The sequence below is a fragment of the Montipora capricornis genome, chromosome 7 (genome assembly GCF_036669925.1).
Source record: "Montipora capricornis isolate CH-2021 chromosome 7, ASM3666992v2, whole genome shotgun sequence".
Lineage (NCBI taxonomy): Eukaryota > Metazoa > Cnidaria > Anthozoa > Scleractinia > Acroporidae > Montipora > Montipora capricornis.
Genome location: NC_090889.1, coordinates 51,418,166 through 51,430,665, shown reverse-complemented (window position 1 = coordinate 51,430,665; position 12,500 = coordinate 51,418,166). Strand labels below are relative to the sequence as shown.

Below are 12,500 nucleotides of genomic sequence, written 5' to 3'. Positions count from 1 at the left end.
ATTAACACAAGGGCTGCTGTCACAAGGGAATATCCGAACTAAAAGATAAATTTCTTTAATTAAAAAACTATTCACTTTTTGACACGTGGAAGATTCCATCTCATTACAGAATGGCGAATTATGAGCCCGTTTTGGTGCGCCAATCTTCGCCAAAAGATACTAAAAAGGCATATTCTTTTACTGCTAAAGAAGTACACACGCAAAAGTTCTTTATGTTACGGAGCTACCCCACTTGAAGTTTTTGAGTATGATATTTTTGCAAGCAATTTGCTTTGCTTTGGTCCATGAGGATGACTGTTGCTGACTAGAGAGAGAAGCTCTCGAGCTATCAATATATTTGGGGTCGACCTTCTTCGCTCCACCCAGGTATAGCGACTTGGTATCACTCTAATAAACCACTCAGTACGCAAAAGAAATGTTTTTCCTCTTCATATGTCCAAGATTGGGCATATCTAAGACCGTCTGATAATGTAAAAGAAGTAATAAGCATACAGAGCCGACCATTTGGCTAGACTGTGAACATATAAATATCATGAAATGTTGTTGTGTTTCAAGTAAAAAGCCAATAACGCGCGAGATATATACTTGGCGGAGAGTCTATCGTGCCGGGGATCGCGGGTTCAAACGCTGGCCGTACCAACATTCAAACAGTGTTTACATGGACGTGTTTTCATTTGTAACCACATTGTTTTCGATGCGGTTACGCCTTCTGCCTACACAACACCGATGGAGATTGTTGCCGAAACCGGGTAGATTTGAAAACGTTGCCAAAAGTGGAGCTTTTCCAAAACGATACGGTTTCATCTTTCGTGAAAAGGGCCAAACCACATCTATTTCAATGTGTTTACTATTTGGGGGCTAAATTGCATTGTTTGATTAACAAAAAAATAATAATAAAAGAAAAAGAAAAGATATAAGAAAAAAGATAAAAAAATGTTAATGGTTGTACGCTCCACCAAAGTGATGAAGAAAAAAACAAGCGAAGCGATGTTTCTGGACTCGACCAGAACAAACTCTCATTTATTATTATATTTTTTTTCAATTTTAATTCAAGAAAAAAAAGCGCTCAGATATTTATTGCCGAAGCCGGAGGCTTATATGGTAAAGATCATACAGGAGATCAAGTGAACTGCCAGATGGTAAACAAAAAAAAAAACAAAAATAAAAAGGACTGTACAAATGATTGTACAATTTAGGATACACAACTAACCTAAAGCTAATTATTATATCTTATGAGAAAGAGTTCGAAGGCATTATGACAGGAATTATGGTTCATGGTTAGTTGGAAGGATTTTCATACCTCACCACGCCATTCTCTCAATTTTACAAGCTATAAACGTAAACCTAGAGATTATTTTCAGTCCTTATAAACTACCATACACTTTTCGTTATTCAGGGACTCTGTACCCTTAAAGATAAATAGACTCAGTATTCATAAGTATAGAGATATAAGTTATCTTCCTGCCTTGTACGTAAAATATTGATGACAATCAGAATTCAGTTTGAAAAGAAACAAGAGAGGAATAGTCAAGAGCTTCCGCAAATGAAGGAATACTAAACGAGTGACTTGGTACTTACAAATATTGAATATATTTGATTCCCTCGTTTTGAACCACGCATCTCACACCGGCGCATAACATTGCGACTTCGGAGATGGCGGGGTTTCACACCATATCTTAATAGTAGCAAAAAAGGTCGTTTTTGCTGTTCAAGAGCTTTTAAGTGCAATCATGATAACTCTTCTCGGTTAAGGTGTTGTTTTGGAGAGTAACTAGGAACTCCTTTATCAGTATTGATTATAAGCCTATTTTAACTAAAACCTCAACCTTCAGGGATTCTTACTTTAATAGGATTATACTTCTCTGGAACTCATTGCCTTTTAATACTAAGGAAAGTACTACTCTTTCATCCTTTAAAACAAACGTTCGTTCGCATTACAAGTCACTTCTTCATTCAGCTTTTGATCCTGACCGAATAAGAACTTTTTAAACTATTTGCTCTAAATGCAGATCTGTTACGCCGGCAACAGTCTGTTGTCGATAAATTATTATTAGTATTATTGTTTTATTTGTATTATGTGTCACATTATTTGTGAGTTATGTATCTGTTCGTGTATTGAATCACATATGTTTATGTAAGTATGGGGCATGTTCATATGGACTTCGAGTCTTTTCATGCTCTGTTGAAGCTATTAAATAAATAAATTAAAAATAAAATTTTGCAGCCGAAATTGCCGCTTTGTCATCCATTTATCATCGCCGATGATAAATGGATGACAATGCGGCATTGCGAAGAAACGAGAACGGTGACCCCCATTTTAAATGGTTTTATTCGAGTCTTTTCATGCTCTGTTGAAGCTATTAAATAAATAAATTAAAAATAAAATTTTGAAGCCGAAATTGCCGCTTTGTCATCCATTTATCATCGCCGATGATAAATGGATGACAATGCGGCATTGCGAAGAAACGAGAACGGTGACCCCCATTTTAAATGGTTTTATTTACTTGTAATATGTACACAGAAAACATATTTTAAGGAGACAAAATAATGGATAGTAGAGGTTGTAGTATTGTCCTATAAATAACGTGAAACTGCATTTCCAGCCTGACACTGAGTGCAAGGTGACACAATTTGCTTACATTTCTTTGCAAGACTGAGCAATTTGAATCACTTTACTTAACGATTATAGCCCGGACAAACAAGCAGGTTCAAGTTTTCAGTAATATTCAGTAGCTTTTACTACATAAGAGCAAATTTTCGCGAAATTCGGTAAAAAAAAAATAAAAAAAAAGATTGAAGGACATTCAGTGGGAAAACAAGCTCGGTGACCCATCTTTTTATTGCATTTTTAAAATGTCCTGTGTATGAATGTCAATTGTGCCACGTTTGAAAAAAAATCTTGATAGTACGTCATTTTCATGGAAATTACCTTAATGTGCTAAATAGAGGGTAGGTATGTGCAAGTGGGGGAGGGTAAGTCAAGATTCTTAGGGCTTTCTTTTGGAGGAGAAAAATTAGTTGTAGATGAGAGAGGTACGTAGAGGCCTAAACAATAGAACAGAACTGCAGGTAGGGGAGTATTAGATAATTATATAACGTTTATAGAGTATTTGACAGTTTTTGATGGATAATGACACCTAAAAATCTTGTGCTTTATACTCTTTTTAGTCTATTGTTTTCAATGGTTATAGAGAGACCATCAAGTCTCGGAGAGTGAGATAGAATTCTTATCAAGATGCAGTGTTTGTTTTTTAGCTTTGAATCAAGTGGCCAATAGGGAAAGTTCATTGTGAAGGATTTTAATTAATTTTAATTTCAATTTTAATTTCATTGTTACCGATTTTAGTTAATTTTAATTAGTTAAACTCGTGTCTGATAGGACAATTCTGTGTAAGATAATTTTGCGTCTTCGTTTCGTCTGTGATAAGTTCTGCATGATTTAAACACTGCGAAATCGATTCCGTGTAAACACTTCCAAACCGTATCGGTGTGAGACGTCGTTTGTGTAAACGCTGCCTCGGGGTCATGAATAACTGAGGAGAAAGTGCTACATTTACAATTACATCCGCAAATGGTTTGATTTTCGAGTCTTCTGGGATAAGCACTATAAACTGTAGGCCCCATGTCGAGTAACAACCCTAGCTGTTAGAAGGTGGAATTCCCGGTGTTGTCGACCAACCGTGTAATAAGTACGTGCATTATCAATTGGAACCTTAGTCTGTTCTGCGACTATCACAACCTGGGTTGTGAAACTCCCGATAAAGTTCCAAAGGAGCAAAAAATAACGTTGCGTGGGTAAACTCGGAGCTGTTTCATATCTCTCCTGATTTAGCCAAGAAGATGATATAGAAACGACACGAGCTTGCTTCTGACTGAGTCACACTGCATTCTTCACGTTAATATTGCTCAGTATTCAAGGATTTCTATGTAAACTTAACTTATAAGGTATGTGTCTTTCCAATTATCACTGTCGTTTATGAGAAGGATGTAGCCAGTGTTATTATTCACTTGGGTTTTCAAGCTTTTTAAAATGTTTTTTTAATTATTATTTTTTAATAATTTAGCAAAATTTCCCCATCCCTCGCACGAGAAAAGAAAAACAAAAATTAGTAGATAAAAAGACACTTACATTCACAATCTTTCCCAGTATACCATTTTCCACAATCACAAGAGTAATTCCCTGGATTGTCGAAATTACTGAAGCAAGTTCTTCCGTTGTGGCAAGGGTTGTTGACATCGCATATAGTTTGCTGCACTATTAACAAAAAAAAAAACAAACGACCAAGTTATATGACGTTTGGTATTATGACATTACAAAGTAAAGAAATGCCTTCCTTTTTTAAAAAGAAATGACGATCTTGATGGCAGCAAAAATGATGATGACAAAGACTACCACGACTACGATAATGATGATGATGACGATGATGATGATGCGGATGATGACTAAGATGGCGACGGTAACGATGGTGGGGATGCTGCTGTTGATAATAATGATGAGGAGCAGTAGTACGAAGAAGATGAGGATGCTGATGATGATGATAATAAAGAAGAAAGGAAATGCAAGCATTAAAAATAGGCACGAATTGCGTACGTGTTGTAGTGCAGTAACATGACACAGTGCTTTATTCCATAACTGTCAACTGAGCTGGGTTTTGTTTTCCAGGAGATTCAAGTTGTCCTTGCGTAATATGTAGCTCTAATAGTGCACAATATTGCTTTGGTATCGTAAATCATTATAGTGCTATGGTAGATGTCTTAGGTAAATAGCCCATGAGAAGGTATGTAGTTACTAGTAAAATACTAAACCCAGAAAGATTGGAGAAAATATAAGGGAATCGAGAAATATTGGCGTCGACGCAGATATAAAGTTTGCTTCAATTTCTTTCTCACAGCAAATTTAAGCGCCTTCGCGTCTGACAGCTTTGCACGAAAAAAGTTCCCTGAAGTTAAACCTGTCCGGCGGAGATAGTTTCTGGATAGGCGACCTTGCTGCCAGAAACATAGCACCGAAAATTCTACTTTAACGTTGAAAAATGCGAATTGAGCAAGGTACAGATTTTGCTAGCCTGCTTTGTGAAAAACAAACATTGATACAAAAGTGAAAAAAAATGTTGGTATACAGTTTTTAGGAAGAGCAGAAGGAAAATTCGAGAAAGTGTCGATCAAGAATAAAAAAAAAAATGACATCAACAACAAACTTGCGACATGAAAACAACGGCCGCAAATATAAATAATTACCATCAGCGAAAAGCATTTTGGTAGGTTTTTGCTACGTTCAATTTTTCTATTGTAGTTTTGGCTGCGCAAATATATAGACAAAATGAAAGTGGCAGCCTCTGATCAAGTTAATACCTTGCGTGTTACTACCAACTCAACAAAAGAAGGATACATCTGTGACAAAATGACGGCAAGACACGTTAGTTTCTTTCTTTCTTTTTTTTTTTTTTTCTTTCAAGGGTTATAAAGTTCGACAAGAAATGTTCTAATTAAACACAAAGATCACAATCGTCTAACTCTCGAGGTTGATCATTGCTTCTGCAAAGTCAAAAATTCACTCTCCTAACGAGGTTATCCATCTCCAGGGAATTCTATCGTTTTGGAAATAGAAGCTGCTTTGTTACTAATCTGCGTCACCAATTCCTGCCAATTTTGGGGTTCATCTGTTGAATTTCTTCCAACAGATCTGTTTATTTTTGTTTTCGTTTCGTTTCGTTTCATTCATTTACTCACTTGCTCATTCACTCTTAAAACCCGGTGACATAGTGTGTAGTGCATAAAGTGCACAACCACGAAAACCGAGGTAAGAGTGCTTCTCTCTCAATTTGCAATCTTGCTTCAGCACAGTCACAAATTGGCTTATTTTTGATACACTTTACGAGCGAAAACAAACAAAAGGCCGCTTTTTAACCAATCAGGAGAATTCATGTCACGCGTGACTACTTCTGTCATGTTTTTTTCAGGGACTCGACAACTAATTTTCTCGGGAAGGGATATTCTAAAAATAGACTTACTTGTGCATGCCATAGGAACACTCCTACCTAGTTCTCTCTTGTAAACATGCATTTAATGTACCTTCACATATATCTCCGGCGAACCACTTAGGACAGCCACAGTGGTATTCAGAAATATCGTGTGGGTCGTTGCTACAAGTCCCACCGTTGAGACAAGGTGTGCTGTCACAGGGGTAGAATTGGACTAGAAATTGAGAAAAGCACTACATTAAACAAATAAATCACAACAAACTCTCGTCCTCACAAAAAAAGAATTAGTTTACTTATTCAATTGGTCGCGAGTAATGATTGTTACACAGACCTCCTTATGAAATGGGGGGAGGGGGGGGGGGGGGTACGACGGCTACAAGAAGGCTACTCTGTTCATTAACCTTCTCCCTACTTCAACTATGATCATTTATTTTACTTACTCTCCCTACACATCACACATCACACGCCTTGCTAACAGAGTAGGGGGTTCCAAAACCAGCAGAGTTTACGTGCACATAGGAAAGGTTTGAGTCAGGGCCTACGATACATCATTCATGAGCTAAGGACTAGAATTTTTTTTCTCGGGTACGAAAAAACAAAGTTCAGCAACAAAATTATGTGACTTACCCTCACAATTCTCTCCTGTGAACCATGCAGGGCAACCACATTTATACTGAGAAGGATCCACATCAACATTACTGCTGCAGTACCCGCCATTAAGGCACGGGTCATTCTCGCAGGCACTGAACAAAACTACGGAAGAAAAATCGATTTATAACAAATATTCAGCTGACACTATTGTCAAGCCTACTGGTCAAACTTTGAACATCCATTTCTTTTGCGATTTGGTAAAGGATCGATGCAAAATTTGCACGAAAGTTGAAATCACACAAAAGGTCAAGTGGATGTTAAGCATATTATATATATATATATATATATATATATATATTATATTATTATTATTATTATTATTATTATTATTTTACATATATATATATATATATATATATATATATATATATATATATATATTATTATTATTATTATTATTATTTTAACAAAATGCTCTCGACTTAAGAATCACCACAGAAGACAAGAACATCGTTCTAAAAGCTTATTCTGCGCAAAAAGTAGGCTCTGGAGGTAATTTCGAGAGCGGAAATCAAGTTAACGGTACCGGGATTCCAGAGGTTATTTTCTCGCTATGAAAAGAGCGACAAAAGAGCGACTCGCGAAGCGGCAAGTCGCTCTTTTCAAAGCGAGAAAAGTTAACGGCCACATATTAACCCGTTTACACTTTTTGTTTTGATATTTGAAAACAAGGAGTAGACTTCCCCATTGGGGGCTTTTTAGGGCCAGAACAACTACTTTTAAGAATCCCAACTGGGCTATGGGAGATGAACCAGGGACTACCAGGATCAAATTCAACAAGAATGCTTCGCGGGTTTTGAGCCTGGGATCTCCCAATCTCAAGGCAAGCGCCCTAACCAGTGCCACGCACTGTCTTCTTTTATCATCAAGAAAAAAGAATTAACACAACAAGCGTTCTTAAATCAGTCACCTTCACAGTTATGCCCAGTTGCCCATTCAGGGCACTGGCAATGGTACTTTGACATATCCGGGTCATCATTGATACAGGTGCCGCCATTGTTACAAGGAAGACGTTCACATGGGCTAATTCGCACTGGAAACAATTGAAAACACTTGTCAATAAATTAAAAGACGTGTGGCGTCACCCCTCACTCATCTGGACCTCCATCTGATAAGTTAATAGACCTTTTCATATGGTCTAGATAAAAGCAGTGAAGAAATTAATTTTAAGAAAAACACGACACTCCTGAGTTTTACAACACACATGTTAGGCAGTTGCCTCTGCCAACTTTAGTGTGAAATAAATTACAATGAAATATAAATACTAGAGAAATTACAATAATAATAATGACAATAGTTAAGACTATGACAATAGCAATTCAAAATTAAACAGAAAGTTTTAAATTAACATGTTTGACCTGTGCGTTAAGTGTTGGTTTGTCCCTAAATAGGTGCAACGCCTCTTTGATTTTAAGAGCAAACCGCGAAGATGCCTGATCGATGATGGCAAAATTGTCACGGGAGCACGCAGAGAAACATGCTAAGGAGCTAGCTCTCTAGATGCTTGAAAATGTGTGAGGCCCTGTCTGTTTCCAAGTGTTCCCTTACACGTGTGTTGAAATGTCGGGTGGTCTCACCGACATAGCAAGCCGCACAGCCTGCACACGAAAATTTATAAACCACACATGATCGGAGTCCATTGGGGATAGGGTCTTTCACACTAAAGAGGCTACGTACTTTGAAAGAGGAAAATGCTAACACAATGTTTGCATTATTACAATAAAAATGTGAAATTCGACGAATGCGTTTTTGGGCGATGCTAGAAAAATAACCTATGTAGGGTAATATGAAATAAAAGGTATTGGGCGCTTGTTCGCCAGTTGATCTTACAGAGTTGCCTGTTACGTGCTGAGTGACACTGCGGTTAATGATTCTTTCTATTAGCCTAGACGGATACAGGTTTTTCTTTAGCATGAATGTTAGTGACGCGATGTCCTCATTATTAACATGTTTTTTTTTTTTTTTAGCTTTACCTCATTTTCATATAAAATTGGGCTAGTCAAGACCTTTGTTGATAGAACTCTCAACATTTGTAACACCTGGCAAGCGTTTGAGTGTCGTGTTTTTCTTAAAACCTTTTCATATAATGGCGACTAAACATGCTCTTTTGTTCTGACGCTTTATAAGCCTTTCCAGCCTCGCTACAATGGGTAAAATGCAAAAGAATACGTAAACCAAAATTGAGGCGAGTAGCAGATCTAATCAGCATAAATACATAAATAAATCGGTCGCTATTTATGAAAGCTGCCTATGGCCGCGAACCTGGAAACTAAACCCAACATTGCCATTTTACACGCCATTTCTGATATGATGTTTCTTCCTAAATCAGCGCTTCCTTGAATCCTTATAAACCAAAGCGGACTGCGCACTAGCCGACGTGTAGTCTACACATTCATGTAGGCTAACTGCGCACCGCTGACCGAGGTGGTTGAGCATCGGGCTGTCACGCGGGAGGTCGTGAATTCAACTCCGGCCGGACCAACACACAGAGTCTTTAAACTACTGAGGAGAAATTGCTGCCTTTGTAATAATTTATCCACAAGTGATTACACTTTCAAGTCTTCTCGGAGGAGGACTATAAACCGTAGACCCCTTGTCACAAGCCTTGTTAAAAAAGACTCCGTGGACGTTACAGTCCACACACTAATCGAAAAGATGAGCAGGGCACGGAGTTGTGTTCTTGTCTAATTTAGGCCCACAATTTCATTTTACCATGACTATTACGTGCAACCCTCAGAAAGTAAAGACTTAACAAACTTATACCTTCGCAGTGATCGCCTGCAAACCATTCTTCACAGTTACAAGTATAACTACGATTTTCTGTGACGGCAGACGTACAATTCCCTTGATTTTGACAAGGACTAAAATCACATGGGTCTATTTCAACTAAAAAAAAACAGAGAAAAATATACACGGTGTTAATATTTCTAGAAGGTCAGAAAGCCTTTTCAACCAGCGTAGACTTTGTTGTCAGAAAACGCGCACTCGTGGCTCATTTTGACTACCACGTAGCAAGTTGGCGCACTTAGTCTCTAAATAACTGAGGAAAAACTGCTGTAAATGAAAAGAAGCCAAAGAAAAAGGACACTTCGGGTGCCTTCAACGGCGGTCGGCTTCTTGCCTTGTCAAGTCTGCTAGGATAAGGACTACAATCCTTTCAAATTTTTAGTAGGTGGAACGTGCTCCCCGACCAAGGCAGTGGTTTTGGACTTCTAGGGTATTATTATTAAAAAAACACTATTTAAAATATAAATGAACGCTATCATATTCAGCCCAAAGACTGACTGTAGTATGACTCAGCAAACTGCAAAGCTAAATCCCACAAACCACTTCCCAGCAAACACGGCTTACCAGGCCTCTGATACGTGCCGGCGAAATAGCAATTTATGCTAATTTACAATTATCACAAATAATTTGATGTTTTGACGCCTACCTTCATCACAGAGAAACAGAGAATCTTTCAAATCTCTCCAGTTAAGCCATTCGTACTAACTTATTTTTCGCTATCATTATAGTAAGTAAACGCGGTGGAAAATCGAGAAATGCTCAGGATGGTACAAGGTTGTATTTGAGGTGACGTTTCCGCGACGTCACCTTCAGACCTTACTGAAGTCCCTATTATATTATTAGCTTTACATACCTTCACAAAAACGACCAGTAAAACCTGTTTGACAATAGCATGGTCCTGGCTCATGGCCAGTGCATACACCACCATTTGAACACGGATTGACTCCACTGCACATGGTTTCATTGTCCCTATAGGTATTTTAAAACAACCATAAAACGTTTTTCGTTTTCTTTTTTCATTATTGACTGAGCAGCCAACGTACTACTGCCTTAGTGACTGAGCGGCTGATTAACCTACTCGCCCACCCTCTTCCAGTATTCTCTCCCTACCCTCCCAATTACCCTTTAAAGTAGCACATCAATAGGGAATTAACACCACTGTTAAATCAAGTTCTATTGGTCAGTGTTCCCCAAAGGATTCAAAACACCAGAGAGTTGACACTAGTGTAGTGTCAACACAAGTGTTACACTGTCTATCTCCCAAGTGTGACCGCAACCAATGATGTTTTTACAATGACTGCAAAATTCTCTCGCGCTCATTGGCTAATTATTATCGTCAATAAGCGGACAGACACATAAATTTATAATTTATGCGTTTCGAAGAGTGAAACATCGACCTGTTACTTTTTAACCAATAGAAAGTCTACTTTTTATTACCATTAGCCAAGAAGAGAGCGACGCAAGTTATGAGTTTGGTCGCGTCAGATTGAATAAGATTGAAGTTACTCGCATTTTTGTTCCACGTTCTTCCCGTTTTTTGACTTAATTTGTTTAATTGACATACTGACCTTAAACACTTTGCTCAAGAATGTTAACCGAAAAAAAAAGTCCCCCAAGAATAAAATTTGCCTAAATTGGCCTAGTCCCAATCAGCGTCAGAAAAATGTCGATGTTTAAGGACGTTCGCGCCAAAATCTTCCTACGGTGAGATTTTCCTCATTTCTCGCCTAGAGTTAGGTCATAAAATACTTAATCCAAAAATGAAAAAAAAAATGGGCGTCACCCACTTTGTTTCGGAGAAAATGGCAGTGGAAAAATGCCTTAATTTCAAGAAATCGGTCATAATAGCGAGATGTAGGCTCATGTGCTCATCCATCGAAAATCATAAAAATTAACTGTTGGAGTGAAAGTTTCCGTGCATAGGTTTTTAGGAGTGAGATCTTTAGATAATTGTATACCGCTAGGGATGTGGTAAACAGTAGAGTTCATCCTCGACGAGCGTTTTCGTAAGCTCTATCCGTTGCAACCACTACCGGAATTCGATGGCACGAGGAAAGAAAATGCTAAAAAAAGATAACTTCTTACGGTGAGATTTTTTTCATTTCATCATATTTTGTAGATAGTAAGTAAAGTAAGGGACTCATGATTTAAAAAATAGGGGTCACCGATGATCTGAACGAGTAAAATCGATGTGATTTTGCAAAGCTCTTGGAAAAGTTCGTTTGTCACGCTTTTGCGTGACCTGACGGGCAAGGACTGGAACCCAAGAGAGGATCGATCGTTGAAGAGATGAAAGGCTTTTACCGAAAAAAAAAAACCTTTCTCGAGCATAGCAACGAAGTTTTAAGCAGGGGTCATCTTCATTTGGTTGGTGTTTTGTATAATATCTCTCCATTGCCGTCTTGCTCATCCTCTGGAGTGTGTTTTTTTGTGAAATTCAATCACTGATTGTTTCCACGCAGGTCCGCACTATTCAAGCGAACGAGGACCAAAATACTGCTCAATTTTCACGAAAGTAAAGGAAAAGAACTTTAAAAACATGCATTCACTTTGAACTTAAGTTCGTAGGGTAATAAAAACATTAAAAAGAAACAGCCCCATTAAATTAAATTTACCTTTTCCAGAGCTTTTCCATCCTCCCGCTCACTTCTCTTTGAAGTTTCATGATGATTTGGAAATAAATGTGTTATTCTTTTGCCGGCCTGGAATTTTTTCCTCGGCGTTTTTGTCGCCATGTTATTTTAACTCATGCTTGAAAAATTTGTATGAGAGTCAAGTAGACTAGTGCACGACTGATAAAACCTTGCGAATATCAGTCGTGTAGTAGTCTACTTGACTTTCATGCATATTTTAAATCAATTTTGACTGATCACGATCTTCTCTGAACCAACGCTGTGCAAGACTTATCGTCCACGGTTTCTGCAAAGGTTTTAAAACCTCAACTTCACTAATGCTCGAAGTAATACGTGACACATTTCAGTCGGGTTACCTGCGCAGTAACGTTGCGCACAAACAATTAGCGCGAACGTCCTTAAGTCAGGTCTAGTGGGAAAATAAAGAAGAGACCAAATCAGCTGACTC

At 38.0% G+C, this 12,500-nt stretch overlaps 1 protein-coding gene across 1 annotated transcript in view; it reads right to left on the bottom strand.

Annotated features, from left to right (window-relative positions):
- Positions 1-1,388: 1,388 nt before the first annotated feature.
- LOC138056323 (delta-like protein C) overlaps positions 1,389-12,500 on the bottom strand; it is a 12,852-nt gene continuing 1,740 nt past the window's right edge. The window contains exons 2-8 of the mRNA XM_068902104.1: positions 10,273-10,388; positions 9,396-9,518; positions 7,543-7,665; positions 6,609-6,734; positions 6,073-6,195; positions 4,130-4,255; positions 1,389-1,408 (exon numbers count right to left, since the gene is read on the bottom strand). Of these exons, the coding sequence (XP_068758205.1) occupies positions 1,389-1,408; positions 4,130-4,255; positions 6,073-6,195; positions 6,609-6,734; positions 7,543-7,665; positions 9,396-9,518; positions 10,273-10,388 (757 nt within the window). The remainder of the gene's footprint in view (positions 1,409-4,129; positions 4,256-6,072; positions 6,196-6,608; positions 6,735-7,542; positions 7,666-9,395; positions 9,519-10,272; positions 10,389-12,500) is intronic.